Genomic DNA, 22,609 nt, shown 5'->3' with positions numbered 1-22,609 from the left:
AAAGAGAATTGGGATAAAGAAAAGAACTGAGACTTCAGAACTCAGCAAACCAAGTGTGGGGCTGTTGTGATGAGGAACAGCCCTTCTCCTCCAGACCTGCCCTTCTCCCTCTGCTCTCATCCTCAGACATCTCCACTCTGACACCCAAGGAGTGGCTCCCTTGCATTACTACAGCTCAGTCCTGGGGTGAGCCAAACACAGCATTGGTGAAGGATGCTGCAGGTATTTCTGATTGCACTTGCTCCCCTCAACAACACAGATTTTTTAGCATTTAAGGGATGGAGAATAAAATTACTCTGCATGTCACCAAAGATGATCTCAAAGCATTGCTAACCCTGGCAGGTGGGCACCATCACAGCTGTACATGAAAAGAGGGAAGCCCAGAGAGGCTTGCTGAGCTGCCCAGGACAAGGCTGTGAGCCAGGATCAAAGTCAGCCTGGAAACCCAGCTCTCCCTGCCCTCTTACATTGGACATTTCACCATTTTGATGTTCTCTTTCCAACTTGTTGTGCCAAAACACAGAATCCAAATTCACTTCGAGGAAGAATTACAAAAACCCAGCAAAACCAAGTGTTATCCCATTCTGTGGCTCACATGTTGGCTCTTCCCAGGCCAATCCCTTCAGCTGCTCTGACAAAGCCAGCTGCTGATTTCAGTGTACTTTGGTACAGATTTTTGCTTGCTTCTTTTCTTTTTCTTTTTCCTTCCCTTCGGGGCTGCATCCTCAGGAGCTGCTCCTCTGCTCTGCCCAAACCTGAACCCCTGTCAACACCCATCAGTGCAAACCACCATGAACAGCCCTTGCACCCAACATGAACCCACACAGGCTCCCCAGGCAAACTGTGTGTCAGCAAGATGTGTCCTCAAAGCCCTGATCCACAGGGCTGTGAAAGCAGCCAGAGAAGGTGCTGAGAAACAAAACTGCAGGAGGCACAACAGGGAACTGATCTCACACTGGAGGGCATTGGAGACAGAAAATAAACCCTCTCTTCCTTGTGCTGCACTATCCTAGCAACAGCTTTGTATTTACAGCACCTGGTCACACTCAGATCCTCAGGGGTGGTGAGACCCTGGCACAGGGTGCCCAGAGAAGCTGTGGCTGCTTCCCTGGAAGGGTCTAAGGCTCGTTTGGATGGGGCTTGGAACAGCCTGGGATAGTGGAAGGTGTCCCTGCCCAGGGCAGGGTGAAATGGGATGATCTTTAAGGTTCCACTCCAATCCTTCTGTGATTCTGTGGGGGCTGCTCTGCTTAGGTGGAAGCTGAAGGACCACAAGCCCTACAACAGCTCCTGACTGCTGTGTTGGACCACACAGCACCGTGTCACCAACAGGTTTGTTCCTCTCCTGAGGCACAGAACGAGGGCTGCAACCTCCTGCCACCACCCCATGGATCACCAGCACCCAACCACAAGTGCAGAAAGCACTGCCTGGGCAGGACTGATAAAGAAATACCACTAACATTGCCAGCACTGCTGCTGTCACATTTCCTGCATCACTTCTGCCACGTGCCAAGGAGCAAAATCAACCACTTTGTTCTGCAGGCTGCCCTGGCACCAACCTGTGACTCCTGCAAGAGCCCCACCAAGCAGCTGTGTCAATGTCAGCCAGCAAATGGCACAGGACACAGCCACACAGCCCAGGTGGGCATTTCTGACCTGGCACGTGGCTTCCAAGGTAAAATCAGGAAGGCCCCTCCCACACCCACCTCATCCCCACAGCAAAACTCTGGGGGCAAGGAAAGCAGGGGCACCAGGCTGGTTGACTGCAAAGAAGACAGTGCATGGCCCATGCCAGCTCAGGTGGGCTGGGGGCTGCAGCTCCTTCAGGCACACAGAAGTGGCAGCACCCCCTGGGTGTGCAGCCAGCCTTCCCCTGCCCGAGGGGCTGCAGAGGAGGCAAGGGAGAGGATTTTGTATAAAGAACATCTGCTGTAGCCACCATCTCTCCATCTGACTTCTACCAGCATTTGGTTCAAGTTCCCCATTTCAAAGAAGAGGCATATTGCTACTTCCCCACCTCAGAAGGCTCTTACAGAGCTGAGTTAATGATGGGGGTTTGGTCTCTGAGAATGTGGATTACAGGAAGTACCCAAAATTACTTGTTCAGTTTTACCCTTTGCTCTCAGAGAAGAAAAACCCCTCCTGCAAGGAGGACAATCAGATCCACTGCCTTGCAAAAACCAACGTGCATGGACTTCTCCTTCTGTCATCCTAATCAAGGCATTCAAAACTGGGAATTAAAACCAACTCTGATCTTTGGTTTCTTTGGCTCCTTATTTCACAGTTTCACCTGGAAAGAGGTAACACAACTGCTTGTTTCCATGATGCTTCTAGGGCTGTGGTAACACCAGGTCTGAGTGTATCCAACACCACACAAATGCACCACTGTGTGGTTTCTTGCCTTCTTGTCTCACTGCAAGACAAAGCATGGAGGGCTGAATAAGAGCAAAACAAATGTATTTGTGCATGTAATCCAAGAGAATCACGTTTTCCTGGAGTTCAGGCAGGGCACCTCCTCCCGCAGAAGGCATTTTTCCTTCCTCTCAGCAGTTCAAGTGCATTGACCCCGATTCAGAGCTTGGAGAAGATTCAAATCCAGCTCCCTCCCTCTGCTGCTATAATTGCAGGGTGCGCATGGCCACTCCTCTGAGTGCCAGAGCTGAGCACTCTGCTCCACTAGCACGGGGAGGTGTTAATTAGGGCAGGGCAGGGGACAGGCACTTGCTGGACATGTGTGCCCACCTTTCCTGAGAGGTTAAGGAGCTGCATCATTATCTGGAGCAGCTGAGTGTGGAGTCCCTGGCATCACACATCCCTCTGGCCCCGTGTCACAACCTCCTTTTTGAACAAAGAGTCTGAAGGGCATTCCTCTGAAATAAATCCTGCTGCCCACAGTGAGAGGGTTGGATGGAGAAGGTGGCATATTTTATATTTTCCTTACAAACTGGACTTTGAATAGGGCTGCAAAAACAACTTGTTTAGCCATGCCAGTGTAAATGGTTTGACTGCTCTAAGTTGTAACATTTCTTCCTGCAGCACTCAGGCACCATCAAAGCAAGACATCTCAATGAATTCAACTTTCATACTTCAAGAATTTGCATTCCAATAAAAGTCATAAACCAAGGAATATTAAGTTTGCCCATGGAATGAAAACATCACTCTTTGCCCAGATCCCCAGATCCAAGCACGGTCCAGGTCCTCAAATCCCTCAGAGCTTGCACCCTGCTCCCCTGCACAGCACCAGCAGATTGGGTTTTTTTTGCCTGATTTTTTTGCCTGTTTGAGGAGCTCAGAAGTTCCCTGCAATAATTCTGCAGCCATCTCTGGATAATGCATTTCCTGCACTGAGCAGTGCAGGTACTGCCATGCTGGAGATGTCTCAGCATCCCCACAAGGAGGCACCTGATGCTGAGATGGAAATCCTTCCCCTCCTGCACTGGCCAGGTCAGGAGCCACCAGGAGCTGCTGCTGCCCCTGCACAGTTCAGTTCTTTGGAAATTACAGCCTCAGCAAGCAGGAAATGAGTCTCAGTGATCCTCCAGCCCCCAGGACCCCTGTGAGGTCAGTGCTTGGTGCACCTAAGGCAGGGTGGGTGATGGCATGCCCAGCTCACAGGCTCAGAAGGGAATGATCTCCCTTCACCTTCCTCAAGACAACTTTTCCTCCCCACTTAGGACACCACATCCTCCTCACAGCTCATCCAGCCAGGCCAAAGAGCCCAAGAACTCCCAAGTGCAGCACCCTGACACCCACACCATCTTCTTGTGCAGGTTTTAGAGGCACAACGTTTCCCAGCTCCTAATCAATCAGTCCTCTCCTAACGAGCACTTAGCATCCAAATTACCTTTCCAAAAGGCCATTTCACAGAGAAGGGTTTCATGTTGTCATCCAGTCTGCCTCTGCTGCCTTCCAGGAGCTCATAAAACAATTATTGTCCCACTGCATTGTCACTTCAGCTATGGATGCAAGCAGCTGATGAGATTGATTGCTTCCACAATACCCAATTAACCCACTCACTCTGCAAACGATTGACTTAATCAAAGGCAATTAGTGCTTGAATGGCTATAGCAGACAGAAAGCCAGGATTTAGTGGATGATTCAGATAACGTTGTACAGACATCTCCTTGGCCTTCTGAGGGAAAACATCCTCACCAATGCTCAGCTCAGAGCTGGAAGTAGATGAAACCTCAGGTCGGTGGTGTGAGATGGCACAGAAAACACAAAGGACTAGGAACACACACTTCTCCTTACTGATAAAAGGAGAACTTGCAACGGCTGATGTTCCCTTTTTCCTACTTTTTCTGCTCATGCAGGGCCCAGAGCACCAAGCAGTTGACCAACCTCAGTGACCAACAGGTCCTGATATGGTAACTTGCCTCTGATACTCAGGTCCAGTCCTCTGAGCAAAGCCAACACTGTTTTACAAAACCACCTTCAATACTGATTTCTTCCACAGCATCTTCTCCCACAATGTAAAAAAAAAGACCCCAAAAGACTCATTGTGGAGGCAGGACCACATCTCTGTAGAAATGCAGGCGTCAGTGTCCTCAGGGACTTTTTCCTCCAGACAAATCACCCCAAACTGGCCCAGCAGAGACCAGACAAAGCCTCACCACGGGAAGGTCAAGAAGAACCCATGACACCTAAAGCAGTGGACAGAGATCATTTTAGATCATGTGAGGAACAACTCCAAGGCTGAAGCCAAGCATGGAAAACCAATTCTCCAGATCACTACAAGAAGATATTGTCATCTTGATTTTGTAATGGTAAAAGGTGCTGCCCAGCTGCTGGGACCAGCGTGGAAAATGGAGCCAAATGCATCATCTCTGTGGAAAGATCATGGGGCTGAGCTCAACTGCACATCCAGACCCTGAGGCTGACAGAAAGAAGACAGCTCTTTGCCCCCACACAGGCATGGGGCATTGAAATGCAAGGTCCATCCCCGGGCTTCCAGCCCCACTTAATTGTGAGTACACTTGCACTGCTGGCTCACAGCTGAAAATCCAAATTGCTCCTAAGCAAAGCCCCAATAATAAAGCTGAAATCCATTAAGCCTGTGATGTTTGCCACTATTTAAATCTGATTAAAATTGTACATGACACCACTAAGCCGAACAGTCAGAAAACACTCCTGTCAAGTGTGATGTTTCTCTGTGTAATCCAGACCCCCCCTTCTTTCAGTGGCTTGTCAGCTAAAAGGAGCCATAATAAGAGATCATGTACCTAATCCAGCTTCCTAAGCTGTTTTTAACTGGTTTCTTTAATCACATGTTCGATTCCCCACGGAACAGTTCTCAGGTGACAGAGACATCAGCAGAGCCATTCATCCTCTGGGGAGGGATCTCAGGTGGGATCACCTTGCCCCTGGTGCCACTGAGTGCAGCAGGAACAGGACACACAGCAGCCTCTGCAGAGCTTGGAAAGCCATCAGTGAAATAAAAAATGGGAAATCACAGCAGCAGGAGGTGGCAGCCACTGGGCAAGCAACTGCAGGGTAAGGTGGTGCAAAGGACACTCATCAGAGAAAAATCTTCTTTTGGTAGAGTGATATTGATCTCCCAGTGAGCACTCACCTCCCCTGAAAATGCTGCGTGGGAACAAGTATGAGGAGAAAATACAAATTATACAATTCCCAAGTCCTCACCTGCCTGCTGCAGGCATATCAGGTTTAATACAGAAGACAGCCACATCCTCCCCTTTATCAGTTTATCTTATAATTGACCATCAATACAGTACAACTTCCGTGGTAACTTAATTATTGAGCAAGTGTTTACATAATAAAGATAAGGCCACAGCTGCCTGCTGCAAGCACAATTTGATTGTATCTGCTGGGAGATGTTACAACCCCTTGCTACAGAAAATGTCTTTACTGGAAGCCTTGCACTTACATTGCTGAGAATTGAACGTGGAATCTAATTTTACTTGGAAATCAAATGCTTCCTCTTCGAGTGGCATCCCTGCAACACCCACCTGGGAGCTGCTGCTGCTTGGAGAAAAAAAAATCCTGTTACAGGTAAATAACCTTCAGGTTTTGCTCTTTTGCAGCCAGTCTGTTGTAATAAAAAGCAGATGAAAGGTGGGAGGTTCCCAGTGTGATGCTCAGCCCGTTTAGCAGCAGTCAGTGCACTCAGAGCCTGCTGCAGCTGCAAAGCCAGGTTTAAGGGCAGGCATGTGGCACTAACTCACAATAATCCTGCAGCAGCTCACCTCAGGAGCTGAATCCTGAGCGCCAAACCACTCCCAAACCACAGGGCAAGGATCCTCCTTGGGTGAGACATAAACACTCCAAAGAATCCTCACTGCAGCCACTGTGGGTTCAGCTCAGAAAATGTCCCCCAGCCTTCCCTCCCCACACCTGGAGGAGCTCTGCCACATCCCACAGCATCATCCCCCTGCCCAGGGATGCCCACACAGAGCTGGTCCTGCCTCTGCAAGGCAAGGGAGAACCCACCTGCAGCCCCACGTGCAGAAAGCCAAGAGGTGAGACTGCAAGAGGACAAGGAACCCTGGCACCCCCCTCACACACCCCAGTGGGATTCACCAACCTGCAGCTGCTCAAACACCTCCAGAGCACCAGGAGCCACCTGAAGGTCTGGATTTCACACAGGCATCCTCAAACCACACCTAGGGATCAGGCTAAAACAGTCTCTGAGCCTGAAGAGCTTTTGATGGATCTGTTCCCCACACCAATAAATAAAAGCTCAGCCTGGGCAGCTGCTCACACAGATCAGTCCAAGCAACGATGAGATGAATTTAAAACCCCAACAGAGCTGTAGAGGAGCCAGCAGAGAAGTTCACCACAGACTTTAGATGACTTTAGGACTCTGTGTTCTGGGGCATCCTGGAATAAAGCATTCCCCCACGCAGGCAGCATTTCCATACTGTCACAAATCATGGAAAGCCATTCTCACACATAGCACTCCTCTTTTTCTGCTTTGAACAGAAATCCAAATGGCTTCGAGCAGATCTGCTGCAGTGCTGCTGTTGGCTCCTGAATGTCTTTTATTGAGTGTTCAATGCATTTACAGTGGAAACTTCATACAGGAAAGGAGAATTTTTTAATTTAGGACTCATTTCTGCCCTGGCTGCTGGTGTTGCAGCTGTCCCAGAAATCAGCTGGTACATGATGCTCTGGCAGCTGTGCTATGAAGGAATGAGCATTTGGCAGCACAGCCCCAACCTCCAGGTTGCACAAGGACATTTGCACACCTTGATTTTTCCAGAACTATCACCTCCTATCCCCTGGAGCAGCATAATCCCACTTAATGAACTCCTGGAATTATATAAATCAAGGCTAAATTCTGTCCCAATAAATCACCGACCAAAATTCCCACTGACTTAGCTAGGCTAAAATTTTCTTCCACCCTCTGCAATGCATGAAAGCTTGAAATTCCATCCCTGCTGAGCAGCCTCATTGTCTTTTAGGTATTTTGGGGATATGCTGTTTGTTACTGCCATGCCCGTGTCCCTCAGGGGCTGCCCTGGTTATGAAACTGGAGGTGGCTGCTGTGTCTGCACCTCAACAGCAGCAGCATTTGTAAAACCAGTCCCATTTAGCTGGGGAGGCACCTCCCTGTCCCATTTCAGTGTAAGCATCCCAGAAGTGGGGTGTGTACAATTCCTCCACTGCTGCACCAGAGATTTCAAGGTGAAAACTCGGGTGAGTTCACTACAGGGGGAAAATGCAGGTGGGTGTGGGCTGGTGTGGGCAAGAAAGAAGCATCAGCAAATGCTCTGGTTCAGAGCTGAGGCTGATCTAACTCAGCTGCATCTCTGGCAAACTCCAGAAAATGACATGACCTCACCCTGGAGAATGCTCTTTATCTGGTGAGAGACAGAAACTGCCCAGCCCTGCCCAGGTCTCCAGAGTGAAACAGATCTTTCTGTAGCAGAAATTGAATTAAGCTACCATGAGTTGCCATGAAAACAGCCATTCCCATGTTCTTTGTTATCCTATTGCTTCCTGGCCGCTCCCTTCTCATTAGTGGAAGAAAGATGCCCCAGCTTTTTGGTCCTGTGTCATTACTAGGGAATGTGAAATGTGCACAGTGTAAAATCACTGAGAAACACATGGAGCACCAAGAACTACCCTCATAAAGCACAGAAAATACAAAGGGATGATTCTCCTATTCTTTCCTTAAATGTTTATAATCCAAGACATTGAGAACAAAGCCTTGTACTTCTCTTCAGCTGTCTCCAGTTGGTATAGGTCCATTTATTGACTGCAAAAACTCAAGATTACAGGAACAGGCAGCCTGAGCAATATCAAAATACACTAATTCAAGCTGGTTGACCTCAAACAGGGAAAGCTCAAGGACAGGACTGAATCATGATAATTATAGTTGGGGTGTTTCACACATTCATTGATCTTATAGTCTGTCCTCACCAGCTGGACTGGCTCTCCTGGGAACCACTCAGGGCATCCCCAGGGAGCACCCAGAGCACAGCCCAAAGCACAGGCAGCACATTCAGAGGCCACAGCCTGGAGGGGCTCAGACCACCTCACCCAGGAGAAACTGCACTAGTTCAGCAAATTCAACCAACCACAAATCCAATGCTTTTGATTTGAGCTGATAAATGTAAATATTTCTGTTACAGGATGACACAAAACGAAACAACATTTCTTAGGTGTGCTTTTCTGAGGGGGGGGGGAACCCTAACAAAACATTTTGCACAAAACCCTTAGATGGAGAACAAAAAAAAAAACAACAAAAGACCAACCCCCAACTATTTAAAATGTCATGGGGCAGCCCTTACACCTTTCAGCAAGGCTCACACACCCACTCTGCTCTGCTTCCCCTGCACCGAGCATCGCTGCTGCCGCGCTTCTTGCACGGGAGCTGCTGCTCCTTGGCTAATTATAGAAGCTTGGATCAGAGCTATGCTGAAGGCAGCCTGACAGAACCAGCTGTTAAAATTACATCTGGATGCTGAACTAGCTGTGAGCATCCAGCTTCAGCTCGCAGTGGTGCTCCCCCCACTCCCAGGGCCGGCTGCTTCTCCTCCCCTAAGTTCGGACCCACAGGTTCTCACCTGCAATTTTTGGCTGCCTAAATGCTTTTCTGCTTTAGGGGAGCTGAAGACATCAGAGCTTTTCTCTTTGCTAGATGTTTTTCTTCCTACAGCAGCTATCTGTAAGATCCATCACCGCCCCATCACTTTGTCACTGCAATGTTCATGGATTTCCTGGAAAGCATAACAGCAGTCGCTGGCCTCTTGCCATAGCTCAGAGAGATAGAAAAAAAATAAAAATGCACCAAATTTAACTCTAAAAGACAAGCTTTTGCATGTGGAGCCCTCTCCTTTGCCTTTTGGTGGCGACTTTGTATCCTTATCAAGGCTGGGGAGTGGTGCAGCATCTTCCCCTGATTCCCACAGAGCCCCAGGAGGCGGCAGAGCTCCTTCAGAGGGGTCTGCACCAGGTCTGAATCAGCATTTCCAAACAGTCCTGAAAGGCTTCTCCAGCTCCTGCTCATATGATGCCAGTCCTGTGGAAATGTCAGCGCATCTGGCATGGGAGAAAGTCCCTGCCACAGCCCTCGCATGAGAAAAAATAATGGTGAGACAAAAACCATGCTGTCATCTCCCCCTGCATCCTCCTCCCGAGCTTAGTTGGTTAAACAGCCCTTGGATGAGCCTTGTCTGTACTGCAGCAAAGCCCTCTTTGGTGTTTACAGCATTTGTGTTGTGAATTTGCTGACAGGGAGCAAGGCTGGGACTCACCACAGGCAGGAGAGCCCTCCCCAAACCCACTGGGGATGCTGCAGAGGCTGCTGCCAGTCTGGCTGGGGCTCAGATCTGCTCCTGGTTACCTGAGTGGATTTTTTCAAATGGATCCATTTCCCTCCAAGGCAATTTGGTTCAATGTTTGTTCACTCACTCTGTGAGATTTTGCTTTGCTCTGGGTGAGGCTGCAGAGAGCAGAAATGACCTGCAAAGCATCTCCCCCCATCCACTTCCCATGGCAGCAGTGCCAGGGCACAGCAAGGCAGAAGAAGAAGCAGTCATTTGTTTTAAAGCAGTGACTGCATTTCCCTCAAACCTCCAAGGAGAGGATGGGGAAAGGTTTCTTGGAGCAAGTCCTGACATGGAGTTGTGCAATGTTAAATGCATAAAGGATTACACTGGGAAGACATGAAAAGGAGACTGAGCATCAGCAGTGGGGTCCCATCTGCTTCAGCTGAACACACTGCTCTGCAAACTTCCCTCCTTCAACCATTTCAATCTTTCTCCAGAGCCTTTCATCTTAAACTCTTCCTCCCTATTAGACAAAAGGTTTTGGGAAAAAAAAAAGCCAACCAAAAACAAATCAGGCCTTAATTCCCCTTTTTTGTACCCAAAACCCACAGCACAAGTGCCAAGGCATGGATGGCAGACTGCACACAGCCCCACTGGGGTCCTGCCAAGGTCACACCTGACACACACCAAGTGCTGCACAGGTGAGGGGGGAGCAGGGGGGCTCAGACCCACCCAGGGAGGCTCAGACCCACCCAGGGGGGCTCAGACCCATCTAGGGAGGCTCAGACCCACCCAGGGGGCTCAGACCCACCCAGGGGGCTCAGACCCATCCAGGGGAGCTCAGACCTGGGTAGGGGGGCTCCACCTCCTGATGGCAGAGCTGGAGAACAGAAGCTGCTCTGTGGCTGGGCAGCAGGAGAAGGAGGTTTCTGTGCCAGGCAAGGTTGCTCCCTGGAGGGATGCTCGTGCTTTAACCCGCTCCTGACAACAGCACAGCAGCCTCCAGTGACCTTGTGCTGGGCTGGGAGAACTGCAGGGTTTGCAATTCCCACCAGGCACTCCCAGCCCCAGCCCTCTGATGGAAACCTCTGGGCAGGGGCTGCTTTTTGGGGCATCTGTACAGCACTCAGAGCAAAACAAAAACCAAAACGCTCTTGAGCATCCTTGAAATGCTAAAATGCTCCTTTAAAAAGCCAACAGTGGAGGCTGCATCCTTTCTGGAGAGGACCAGAGCCCTGCTGCCACTTAGCCTGACACCCTGCATCCCTCCCTGCCACACTCCCCACTGCTCCAACGACCACAAAGAGAAGCATCAGCAGAACCTGCCCAGCACCAAGCTCACAGCAGGCTGCAAAACCCAGCCAAGAAGCCAAATTCCCTGATACAATCCCTGCCTGGCTGTGATGCCAAACCACTGCATCCTCTGGGGCACTGGGACAGGGCAGAGGTCCTTGCCAGAGGTGCAGCATCCCTGGGCTGCTCATTCAGCCCAAATCTGCCTGTCCAGAGATCAGCCCCTCATTCAGCTGCCCTGGGTGCCCCTGCCCAGCAGAGGAGCTGCTCCTGGTGCCAGCTGGGAGGAGGGAAATGCAGCCAGACTTTGGGACCCTGCAGCCAGGGCCTTGCAGACAAGGGCAGGACTGAGGGCAGAGATTTGTGACAGGGTTTTGCCAAAATCCAGTGAGAGCCAAACCTGGTGCTTCGGTTCAGCCAAATACAGGAATCAATTGCTGGGAATTTACTGGAAATGGATTTAACAGAAGGCACCACTGATGCAATCCTAGCACACCAAGCACCAAGATGCACTGCAGGGAACTGGTGCCATGACTCCCGACCAAAAGCATCTCCCCCTCCATGCCCACACCTCTGCTATGCAAAAGCCAACATGAATTCTCCACAAAATATCAGATTTTTGCTGCTTTTTAACCATGCTGCTATTACTTTTTTATTTCCATCTCTAGGTCTATGAGGAATCTTCTTACAGGGATTGGAAAGAGAGGCTAAGACAGCACAAAAAAGCATCCCACAGTGAGGGATGCTCCACAGATCCTGTGACAGCCACATCCTCCTGATGCACGCTGCTGCCCTGAGTCACAAAAACAAGAGCTTCCCATCAGTGAGGGGCAGAGCAGAAAATTATGGAGCTTCTCTCAAAGCCCTGCTCTAATGCTTGAGCCTTTCAAGCATCAGAAGAGGATTTAATCCATTTTATAACTAGCATCAGATAACAGTGACATTAAAAAGCAGTCAGAGCCAAGCAGCAACTTCTTTTGGAGGTTATTAAGTAGAAATAAATTAACTTATTTCTCTATATTGAAAATTCCTCTCCACAGACTAAGATCAAGGCTGGCTAAAGCTTTTGACAGCTGTTTGCCCATCAGCCACATCTGCATTGAGGTCAAATAGAGATTTACACTCACAGAAACTTCTGAAAATCTCAGACCTTTGGATCAAGACGCAACCAGTATTTTCAGAAGTTCAACTCACAAAATGTTAGAAGAGCCAATTATAATTAGGCCTTTTCTGCATTTCTATATATGGTGTAAATCAGGAGGCAAGTCACTGGCATTACAGGAAACATGCCAGCAAAAAAGCAGAATGAGGGGAAAATAAACTCTTTATTTGCATGATACTATTCACTTTACACACACCTAACACAGACAGGGTGTTCAGGGCCATTTATAAATTCACAGCATTACGTGGCACTAAAGCTTTTACTGTGGTATTCAGAGTCCAACGTGACCTGGTGTTTATACAGTGACATTTCAAACCTCACTGCCCTCAGCAGAAATACCTCCAGGGCCAGGGCTTTGGGTACAGGAACACAAACATCACAACTGCTCTGCAGAGATTCCAGCACTGCCCCAAACTCTGGATTTGAGTACAGGAGCACAAAGATCACAACCCCTGCAAAGACTCCAGCACTGCCCCAAACTCCAAGCAGGCAGTGAGGATTAGAAATGGATTTTGTTTAGCAGAGCACTCATGGCCCATTTACAAACTGAGCTGCCATGGCAAAACTGGTGACAACAAGCTGGTGGAGCTGCTCCAGTCTTGGACATCTGGACATTGGGACACCCAGACACTCGGACACCTAGACACATGGACACTTGGACACCCAGACACATGGACACTCGGACACCAGGACACTGGTGGGGGCTGCCCCAGGCTGGTGCTACAGCCCCTGAACAAAGGGTGGGCAGAGCCACAGCTTCTCTCCCACCCCAAAGGCCATTTTTAGCACAAGGAGATGATGTAAGCTCATAAGGAACTGGGGGAAGAGAGAAGAGGTTTAGGGTAAAGGAAAACCAAACGATGCTGAGGTATTTCTGTGCCTTGTCAGGTCAGAGAGGAGGCCCAGCCCTGCCCCACACCAGCACAGCATGGAAATGATGGAGGATTGCTTCACACACACCATCCCCAAACCAGGCAATGCCACCCAGCCCCTGGAGAGCAGGGGGATGCTCCTGCACACCCAGGCCACCCAGGCAGGTGACCTTGCTCTGCACCACTGTGCTCCCTCACAGCACACGGCGCCTGCACAAAGCCCAGCGAGATGCTGCTGATAAGCCTCCACACGGCTGCTCTTATCTCGTGGTTTCTCTTACTGCTCCTGTGAGCTCTGTTTCCTAAGGAACCAAGGCTTCTGTGAGCATTGCTCATCCATCTCCCCCTCTGGCTTCTCAGCATCTCAGATCATTTCAGCCAGATGTGGCTCCTGTAGTTGCTGAACACTCCTCTCTCTTTCTCACTTATAAAGCAATGGGGTAATTTAAAAAATCATCCTCATCCTCAGAACCACCCTTGTGGTGGGGCACTGCCTCTCCTTCTGTGAGGGGCTGGGCTCTCCTGCTCCCACCTTACCCCAGCCATAGCCCCATCCTGCTCTGTGTTTGTGCAGTGCTCAGCACAGCATCACCCTGACCACGCTCACCTGGGAAAAGCCAGGAGAGCTGCCCTGGAGCTGCTGGAAACATAAAGGGGAACATCAGCCAAGGATGTGGGCTGCACTAGGGGAAAAAACAACAGTGAACTAAATCTTCCTGCTGGTCTGCATGAGAGAAGCTGAGATGGCAGCTGGCTACCATCCTGACCACACACATGAGCTGGCTCAAACCCTTCCCAGGGCTAAAAGCAGCTCTTGATTTAGCTGACAACACCTCAGCAACAGGGGTTTGGTTTAACTCTCTTATTTAAGATGCAGATCCAGTTGTCAGCAGTTAAAGGATGCTACAGGAAGGACTTACAGCCCTTGTCCCCACTTGCAAGGAGCTGGTTTCACACATCAGCTCTGTCTCACCCTTATCAAGTCACTCCCACAGGGCTGATGCTCTGACCATGAGCAGGTCCAGTGGGATGGAGCAGTGTTCCACATAAAGACTTCCAGACAGCAGAAACCAGCACAAGAAACAGGAAAAAAAACCCAACAACACAACCCACCTTTGTCTCTCTTGCACCTCTCATGGGAGCCCAAATCTGGGAACACTCTGTTGCCACAACCCTCACATTGCTGCAGTGCCCTGAAGGGGGACTTTGTTATTTCTTTAAACCTCCTCACCAGCACCCTTTTCTCTCCTGGTCCAACTGTCCTTCCCTGCAGCACAGGAGCTGCCCCAAGCCCAGGGCAGTGATTCCCCGGCACAGGTAAGCCTGTGTATGTGACAGCACCTGGGGAAAACACAAACACCCCTGTGGGGCAGCCACAGCTCCACCCCAGCTCCACCTGTGCAGCACTAAAACCCTGCACACTGCACAGGAGGTGCCCTGCTCCCCTGAGCCTGCAGCCCTCTGCACTCTCACCTTCTTGCCAGCACCCCCAGATCAGAAGACCCTGCCTGTCTCCATCCATCCATCCATCCATCCATCCATCCATCCATCCATCCATCCATCCATCCATCCATCCATCCATCCATCCATCCATCCATCCATCCTCCCTCCCACCCCCACAGTGTCCCCACCCCTCCTGTCCCCAGCCCAACTCCACCCTGGGCTCCACTGCAGAGTTTGTTTGTTTGCAGAGCAAAGGGAGGGGATGGTTCTCCTGTGGCTTCACACCCCTCCTGCAGCAGCAGCTCCTGAAACACCACGAGTGTTCAGGGCTCAGCAAAGGCCACCAGCAGCCCTCAGGCTGATGCTTTATTTCTTTGCTCAGTACTTTGGGCTGTCTGATGTGCAGAAAACCCCGTGTCCTCTGAGGCTGCCATTAGCCCTGGTCTGCTCCCTGGGTGCTGCTCAGCCCTGTAATTTGCTTTGAGGTTGTGAAAAAAACCCAGAGCAGAGTTGGTGTGGCTCTGACACCCACAGCTCCTCACTAGCTGGAGGAAATGGGGTAAGAGACAGCAGAGGAGCAGGTCTGTCAGTTAAAATAATTGGATTTGAACTGCAACACTGCTCACTGTTTTGTCTGATGAGGCCCAAAATAAACTGCATTACATCACTGCAGGTCACACTGAGCTAATAAGGGTCTGTTCCTCACACTGGGGAAGGACATTTTTATGTCCCCTGTGTTTTCTCCAGTGCTTTGCAGTCAGAGCTCCTTCCAACTGTGTGAGTGCAGGGGAAAATTAATTCAAACTGCTGCCCAAATTATGCAAGAGCCTCATGGAATGGAAAGTGCACATTAACAGATTTTACTATTTTAGGGTGTTCTTTTATGTCTCATAATTTATTTTGCCATCATATTTGCAGACAAATAGGAAACAACACAGAAGCCAAGTAATCCTAAGGGTGCTGACAGAAGATGGTACAAGCAAACAGGCACCTCCAGAGAAATGCTACCTGAATAAACCCCAGCTCACCTGAATAGTGACATGGTCCAGCCCACAGCACTACAAATACAGGAATACAATCCAACAGAGCCTAAAGCATCACTGGTTTTGCTAATATGCCCCAAGTTTTGCCTGTATGTTCCAGCTTTCTCAGCAGCTCCAGTGGAAGCTCACAGGCCACCTCTGGTTGCAGTAGCACCACATTATTTTACTCTGCAACCCAAGAAGTCATCCCACCCATCTGTGGATAAAAATAATCAGTCAAATAATCCCAGTCCTCCAACTTCCACCCCCAAGGACAGGGTTTAAAGCTTCACCTGGTGCAAATCTGGATTCCTCCAACACTTTCATGGGATCTGTGACAATTTTTATCAGCTGAGGAGCCCCAGCTTCCCAAGACCAATGAATGAAAGCAGTCAAAGTTCAAAGGGCAAACAATTCCCTTTTGTTCTCAGCCACACTCCCATTCCCTCATCTGTAGCCTGAGATGCATCAGAGCAGCTGCACCTTGACCAGTTTTTCTCGTCACAGTGCTCCAGCCCCACAAATACTGTTCCCTTTTGTTCCTCCTCCTCTCCCTTGGTTAAAATAAATCCCTTTGATTAAGGGAAATCAAGAGCACCCAACTGAACTAACTTTCAGCAGGCCCTCTGGGAAGCATTGCCATAACTGCCATCCATCAAAAGCAGTGGAAAACAACCAAGCTTTCTAAAACTGATCAAAATACTTTTAAAATTTATCAAACCTTGCAATTGCCTTGAGTTACAGATCCAGACTTTGATGGCAATTACAGCTGTCCCCTGTTTCCAGGAGAATTCAGCACCCATGCCCCATTAAACTCCTTCAGGAGGGACAATTAGCTGGAGACTGACAGTAATTTTGCCAGTTCATTTACCAGAAGGGATAAAGCCAACCTGAACCACGTTAGTGTGAGAGTCTCAAGACTGGCATCATTCTGTGCTGTTGTACAAGAAATGTACTGCTAGAGAAAGGGATGTGGCCATGGTGTTAATTAGGATTGCTGGGGTGTAAATAATGTTTTGTTTCATGAAGTCTGGCTGGGGCAAACAAATTATTTAGCTCATACTACAGCTGAATGAAGAGCTCAAATGTATAAGAGGATGTCTCTGGGAATCAATAGTGGATCATTGAGACATTTAATCACAGTTTGACTGATCTCACTGCACCATCTGAGCTCTGCAGTCAATGGTGCTGATATTCTCATTAACAACAGAACCATCAGTCTGAAACACTAACGGGGCAGAGGAGCTGAAAGCTGGGAACAGCACATGGGCCTGTGCTCCAAGGCTTCCTAGGGGAGCAAGGAACTCTAAATCTCCCTTGTAGGAGTTTCCACTGTGATCTCCTGTCAGAACCCAGGACATTGCTCTGGCTGCCCTGGCCAGGGGCTCAGAGACCTTGGCACAGAGTCAGACACCTGAGCCTTTGGTTTTAACCGGTGGAAAAAAATTACCAACTTTATATGAGAATTTGCAAGCCATGAGAGTTTAGGCAGAATTAGTTAGTTTGTCTCAAGGTAGAAAAATAGAATTTTAGGGTTTTTAGAAGGGGGGTTCAGAAGCCAAGTTGGAGGGATTTGGCCATGCCTTGTCCTTCTTCTTTCTTCTTCCTAGCCTCCATCTTCTGGGTGATGGTGGTACTTTTGGATTGGTTAGGAGCAGAAATACACTGTCTAACATAGGTGATAGGTATTGGAAAATTATTGTAAATAAAGTACACGTAGTTTTTAGTATAAAAAGATAACACCACCTCTGGGGCAGTCAGTGTGCCACGGACCAACTTGCTGGACAGATCTCAGCAGATCAGAAAAACAATATTATAGACAACAGGGAGTAAACAACCTTGAAAACCACAGCTGAGGAATCCTGACTCCTTATTCGATCTTAGGGCTGAGAAAAGAGAATTTCCAACACCTTGGGGTCACCTCGACCACAGAAACCCTGAGAGCCTCCCACCGAGGGTGAGTGGCTGCGACTGCACATCCCCAAGTGGGGAGATCTCATCTGGGCACTGAACCAGCACCCAGGGATCCACAGCCAGGCTCAAGAGCTGGTTTCAATGCTCAGCACTGCCCACACTGGGGATTCCTGCACGTGGGAAATGTCTTTGTTTCCCAGATCTGATCCTGCTACCTGGCATCACTCTGTATCCCCTGAGGCAGAGGTTTCCCAGCAGTTTGGGAGATAGGCAAGACCCTTTGGGGCAGCTGCTGGCTTTGCATCCCACAGTGCCTCCGATTCATCCCCCCTGCCCAGTTTGCTGCATCCTCCTGCCAGGCTTCCCTGCACGACTCTGTCAGCCCTGACCTGCACATCTGACACTCCTGTCCCCAGGCTCATTTCTCCTGAGTCTGGCAGGAGAAATGCTGTGAGAGCTTCTGCCTGGCATCTACAGGCTCCAAACAGTCTCTCCCCAAAGGATATTCTGAAAGACACTGAATTTCTGACCAGGGTTCCATCAGGCTGCCTGGAAAAGGATGTTGCTCAAAACTATTCCAATATAGCATTTTCTTATTTTTCATGCAATTATTGAACAAACATCAGAATGCAAAATAGCCCCTGGGACTGGAAAATGGAATTAAATCTTCCAGCAAACACGAGAAAATGGATACTGACATTTCTATTAGCAACAAAATGTTTCATGCTTAGAAACTGGTAACCTGACACTGCTCCAGGGAATTCAGGAGGGTGAGGAAAAAATGGTCTGAGACAGCATCAGGAAGGAACAGAGATAGAGGAACACCCCAGTGAGACACAACTGGATGTGGGGTGGGCAGGAGGACACCCTGGTGTTGGTGGCACTTTGGTTTGTTCACAGACAGTTCCGGTCAGTGGAAAAAAGCAGCAGCCCAGCCCCTGTGGCATCCCCAGCTGTGCTGAGCCCGGCAGGAGCAGGCACAGGAGACCCAGCAGTGTGAGCAGCACAGGGACAGAACAGCCCCACGGCACTGGAATGGGACAAGAACTGTCCAACACACCCACCCAGGGACACTTCTGCTGGGGACATGGCCTTGGCAGTGCTGAGTCAATGCTGGACCCCATGATCTTTACAACCTAAATGATGGTGTGGCATTCAGAGTGCTGCCTTCCCACTGGACACAGGGATTTCCCTGGGCTCCCTTCTCAGGACACATCCAGCTCCCAGCCTGAGAGCTGAAAACTGCATCAGCAGCTGGTTTGCAGGACAGGCTGGAAGAAGAAGCATTTTTTGGCACAGGGTGAAGGACAGGGGGACAGCCACACCTGGGGTTGTGATGGTGCAGCAGGAGGGGAAAGCTGGCACTGGGAGTTTGGTGTGTGCATCCCCAGCTTTGTTTCGTTGTAACTTCAACCTGGTTTCCCTAAGGAGGAGCCACCTGGCCAAAGCTGCCCTTGGAATTTACTGTCTAGGACAACCAAAAAATGACATCCCAGGCCATTTGAGTGGCTCCTATGGTGGGTTTTGGAGATAGTGCCATTCTCAGAGGCAATTCAAAACCTAAAATCACTTCCACACCACTTACATGATGCCCACCAGCCTGCTTCTCTTCCCCTCCTCCTCCCCAGAGCCCTGCTCGCTGAAAATGGCTCACCCTCTTCTCTTCTATTCTGTATTTAATGGCTTTTGAACTTCAAAGAGAGGTGAGAAAACCCTATCACTTCAGCATGCAGTTAAATATTATGCAGCCACATTACTGAAGAACACCTACAAAATACGCTGCTAAAATAAACCCCCCTTTGAATTCTTCTTATAATATCTCTCAGAGAGCTCAGAACACACTGCCCTTCTTCCCACACAGCACTGAAGCACCTACTTCACTTTAACCAGGTACACACTCTTCTCAGAGTCAACAGGACTCATCATGTGCTTAAAATTATTCATTTTCCTCAAGTACTTGGTTGAATCCCAGCTTTTATATCCAGAAGTTGCATGGTGGAAATTGGAAACATTATTCTTGGGTGGGTATTATACACACATTGGCAGATACATTCAAAAATTATCTAAGAAATCAAACTATTTATTGCTAATAGAACACATCCGACTCCAGCAGACAGCTTTTATAAAAATCTAAAATAAAAATGCACCTAATGTACTCTCTATGAATATGGATACTCCCCACACACTGTGTGCCTCATGTACACAATACAGCAGAGCTGAAATGCTCAAAACACAAATTGAGAATATATGAGATCAGAATTTAATTGTGGTTTTCATAACAGCAAACTGCTGGAGCTACCTGCATATTATTAGTCTTGAAAAGCATCATGAAAATAATATTTTAACCTTTAATCTGTAACACGATCTTTGCTAATAAAATTATCCCAGAGCCATCCAAGCACATAGCTGGTGTCAACTACTTAATATGCAGAAGAAATTAAATGCCACTTACATATAGCAAAGAAATACCCAGCTAATTTCATGCACTTTCATGCTGGTGCAGCCAACACAACAAACACAGTGGAGCTCTGTGTCTCCTCTTCAAATCCTGCTTTTCTGCAAGAGAATCACCCAACTCACGGCTCTGCTATCCCAGCCCCTGCAAGGCCACTGTCACCTGCTGAAAGGAGCTCTGAAAGGAGCTCTGAAACAAACACAACACCTTTTATCTCCAGCTTTCAATCCAGCTTCACACCCCCTGCTCCAGAAACAAAGCCACTGGTGCTTGGCCTGACCTGCTCCTGGTGAGCAGCCCGTGGAAGTCAACAGAAAGAATCTGGATAACTGATTTGTTTCCATCAGGTATCCAAACTCCCAATAATCCAAATCAAATATAGGGAATGCCAGGAGGTGTCACCCTGATTTTTTAAGTTTTTCTAAGCATTCTGATGTTTACATTCTCGTAACGAACTTTCTCACATGCTTTATGTAAATAACTGATTGTTTTGTATTCTTTTCTGGAGGAGGAGAAATTTGATGGACTGTTGGTTTGTCCAGTGTCATTGGAGAGGTGACACTTCTGGAAATCTATAAATGTTAGAGTCAGAAATTTAAAAACTCTCTTTTATCTTGAAAGAGCAGCGTGTCCATGTTGTGTTATTTCATGTCCTATAGTGACAAGGAAGGATCTTGTGCAAAAGACCATACCTACTTCTACTCAATGAGATATGGGCAATAATCAACATAAAGAACATATAAACAGAGAGGAAGAACATGGAAGGTGCTGGACATAAAAAACCTATCAGCCAAAAGTGTCTCTCACTACCTGCAGAATAAGGCTCCTGCTTCTCACTGTGGATGAACTCTTTTCGTTCATATTTGGCTCTGATCCACTGCTCCCGCAGTAATCTGGAAAAAAAAATACAGAGACAAGGAAACATGGTCCAGGATACACTAAGAAAAAAGTCATAACTATTAATTCTTCAATGAAAGCACAAGTGTGATTTAAAAGTCTTCCAAAAATTGCATTGTACAGTCTGGAGTCAAGGGTTTCTTCTGCTTACAGCTGGACAACAATAAATCATTTCCTTGTACATCCAATTTTATTGGAAACTTATTTTTAAAAAATGCACAGATTTAGCAGAAGAGCCTGTCCCCACCCACCCAATCAGCCTCTGTAAAAAATTCCCACAGTATATGAACCATTTTAGACTTAATTTTGTCAGGCCACATTCTTCAGTGAACAGGGCGAGTAAATGAAAAATCCCAACCACATACAAAAGAGACATTATTGCCCTGAAGTTAACAATATAGAAGCAGAAGGTGCTGAAAACCCATCTGGCCAAGCTCTTCCCAACTCACAGCCCATACTGCCATGTTTAAGAAAGCAGTCTATGATGCATGGCAGCAAATATGATTAAAATGTCCTTTACTTTTAATACTGAAATAATAGCGATGATTTATACACTAAGACCTCAAATTCCAAAAAGGAAAAAATACCCTAAAGATTACAATTTTTTTTTTTTGCTATTTTATTTCAGCATGAGTGCTTGAACCAATGAAATAACTTTTTGATCTGGAATATGCTGGAAGTTGCTTCAAACCATTTTTAACTGAACTTATTTCTTAATTGCCCTAGAACCCTAAATAGCCCAGATCACACTCAGAAATAAAGGCATGTGTTATCCCAGCTTCACAGCAGACATTTTGGAGCTGCCTACACTGAAGACAGCAAAAGATCCCCCAGCACTGAGTGTGTTTTGTAAAATCATCACATTTCAACACATCAACTTCTCTGCCAATGAAAACTATTCATATGCTTAATCACCTTTTCTTTTTTGCTGATTATGCAAACCAAATGTTTTCAGCAGCCACATCCCAGGAATGCTCAAAGAACATAAACATACCAACATTGGTTATAAAAATTCATCTGCAGGTACAGCAAACATATTCAATAAATCTGCAAGACACCATCCAATGAGAACTGTGGCTGCGATTGGTTTCCTGGCAATAAAGGAGGAAATAATTACATAGATTTTGTTCCCCCATTGTGTCAGCTCCTCAGCTGGGGCACCAGCCTTCTCCCCAAGGCTTGGGGAGCAGCACAGCTTCCCTGCCCCCAAAATCTTCTGTGAGCTCCTGCTGTAATACAAACAAAGCACCAAATCTGCCTCTGCGCTTCTGCTGCTGTTTCCATGGCTGATCTTTGGCTGTTACACATCTGCCAAGTTTGACTGTGAGCTCTGAACACCCATCTCCCCTCTGCTGCCATCCTGTGCTCTGCTCTGGCTGCATCCCACCCTCAGGAGCTTCAGGGGCACTTTGTACACTCACAGAAAGCTTGGAAGGGACCTTAAAACCATCTAATTGCAACTCCCCTGCCATGAGGTTGCTCAAACCCCATCCAGCACCCAAGGGGGCTCTTCTGGTCCTTTTCTGGATGCCTCTTCTGGATCTGACATCCACAAACATCCACCCAAATGCCTGCTCTATAATGCTGTCACTGATCAGCAGAGCTACCAAAACTTAATCATAAAATAAACACAAATACTTTAATTGACTATTCTTGCAATTTTCCCTGGCCAGCTGCTGTGGACAGCTTGTTATCACTGAAGCCAAACTTGGACCTTTTCAGCAAGATGATGAGGGATGGAACTGGGAGGAAGAAAATTCACACCACCCTCAGCTCCAGCTGACGTCAGCGGCTTCAGCACGAACCCCCGCTGC

The 22,609-nt window shown here is 48.2% G+C and overlaps 1 protein-coding gene across 1 annotated transcript in view; it reads right to left on the bottom strand.

Moving 5' to 3' along the window:
- Nucleotides 1–22,609, bottom strand: part of ADAP1 (ArfGAP with dual PH domains 1) — a 50,576-nt gene that overhangs the window by 7,442 nt on the left and 20,525 nt on the right. Inside the window, exon 4 of the mRNA XM_031056519.1 lies at nucleotides 20,709–20,791. Within this exon, the coding sequence (XP_030912379.1) occupies nucleotides 20,709–20,791 (83 nt within the window). The remainder of the gene's footprint in view (nucleotides 1–20,708; nucleotides 20,792–22,609) is intronic.

The sequence above is a fragment of the Geospiza fortis genome, unplaced genomic scaffold (assembly GCF_000277835.1).
Source record: "Geospiza fortis unplaced genomic scaffold, GeoFor_1.0 scaffold237, whole genome shotgun sequence".
In the NCBI taxonomy this organism is placed as follows: Eukaryota; Metazoa; Chordata; class Aves; order Passeriformes; family Thraupidae; genus Geospiza; species Geospiza fortis.
Note: the sequence above shows the minus strand (reverse complement) of the source record. Positions and strands in the feature narration are given on the sequence as shown.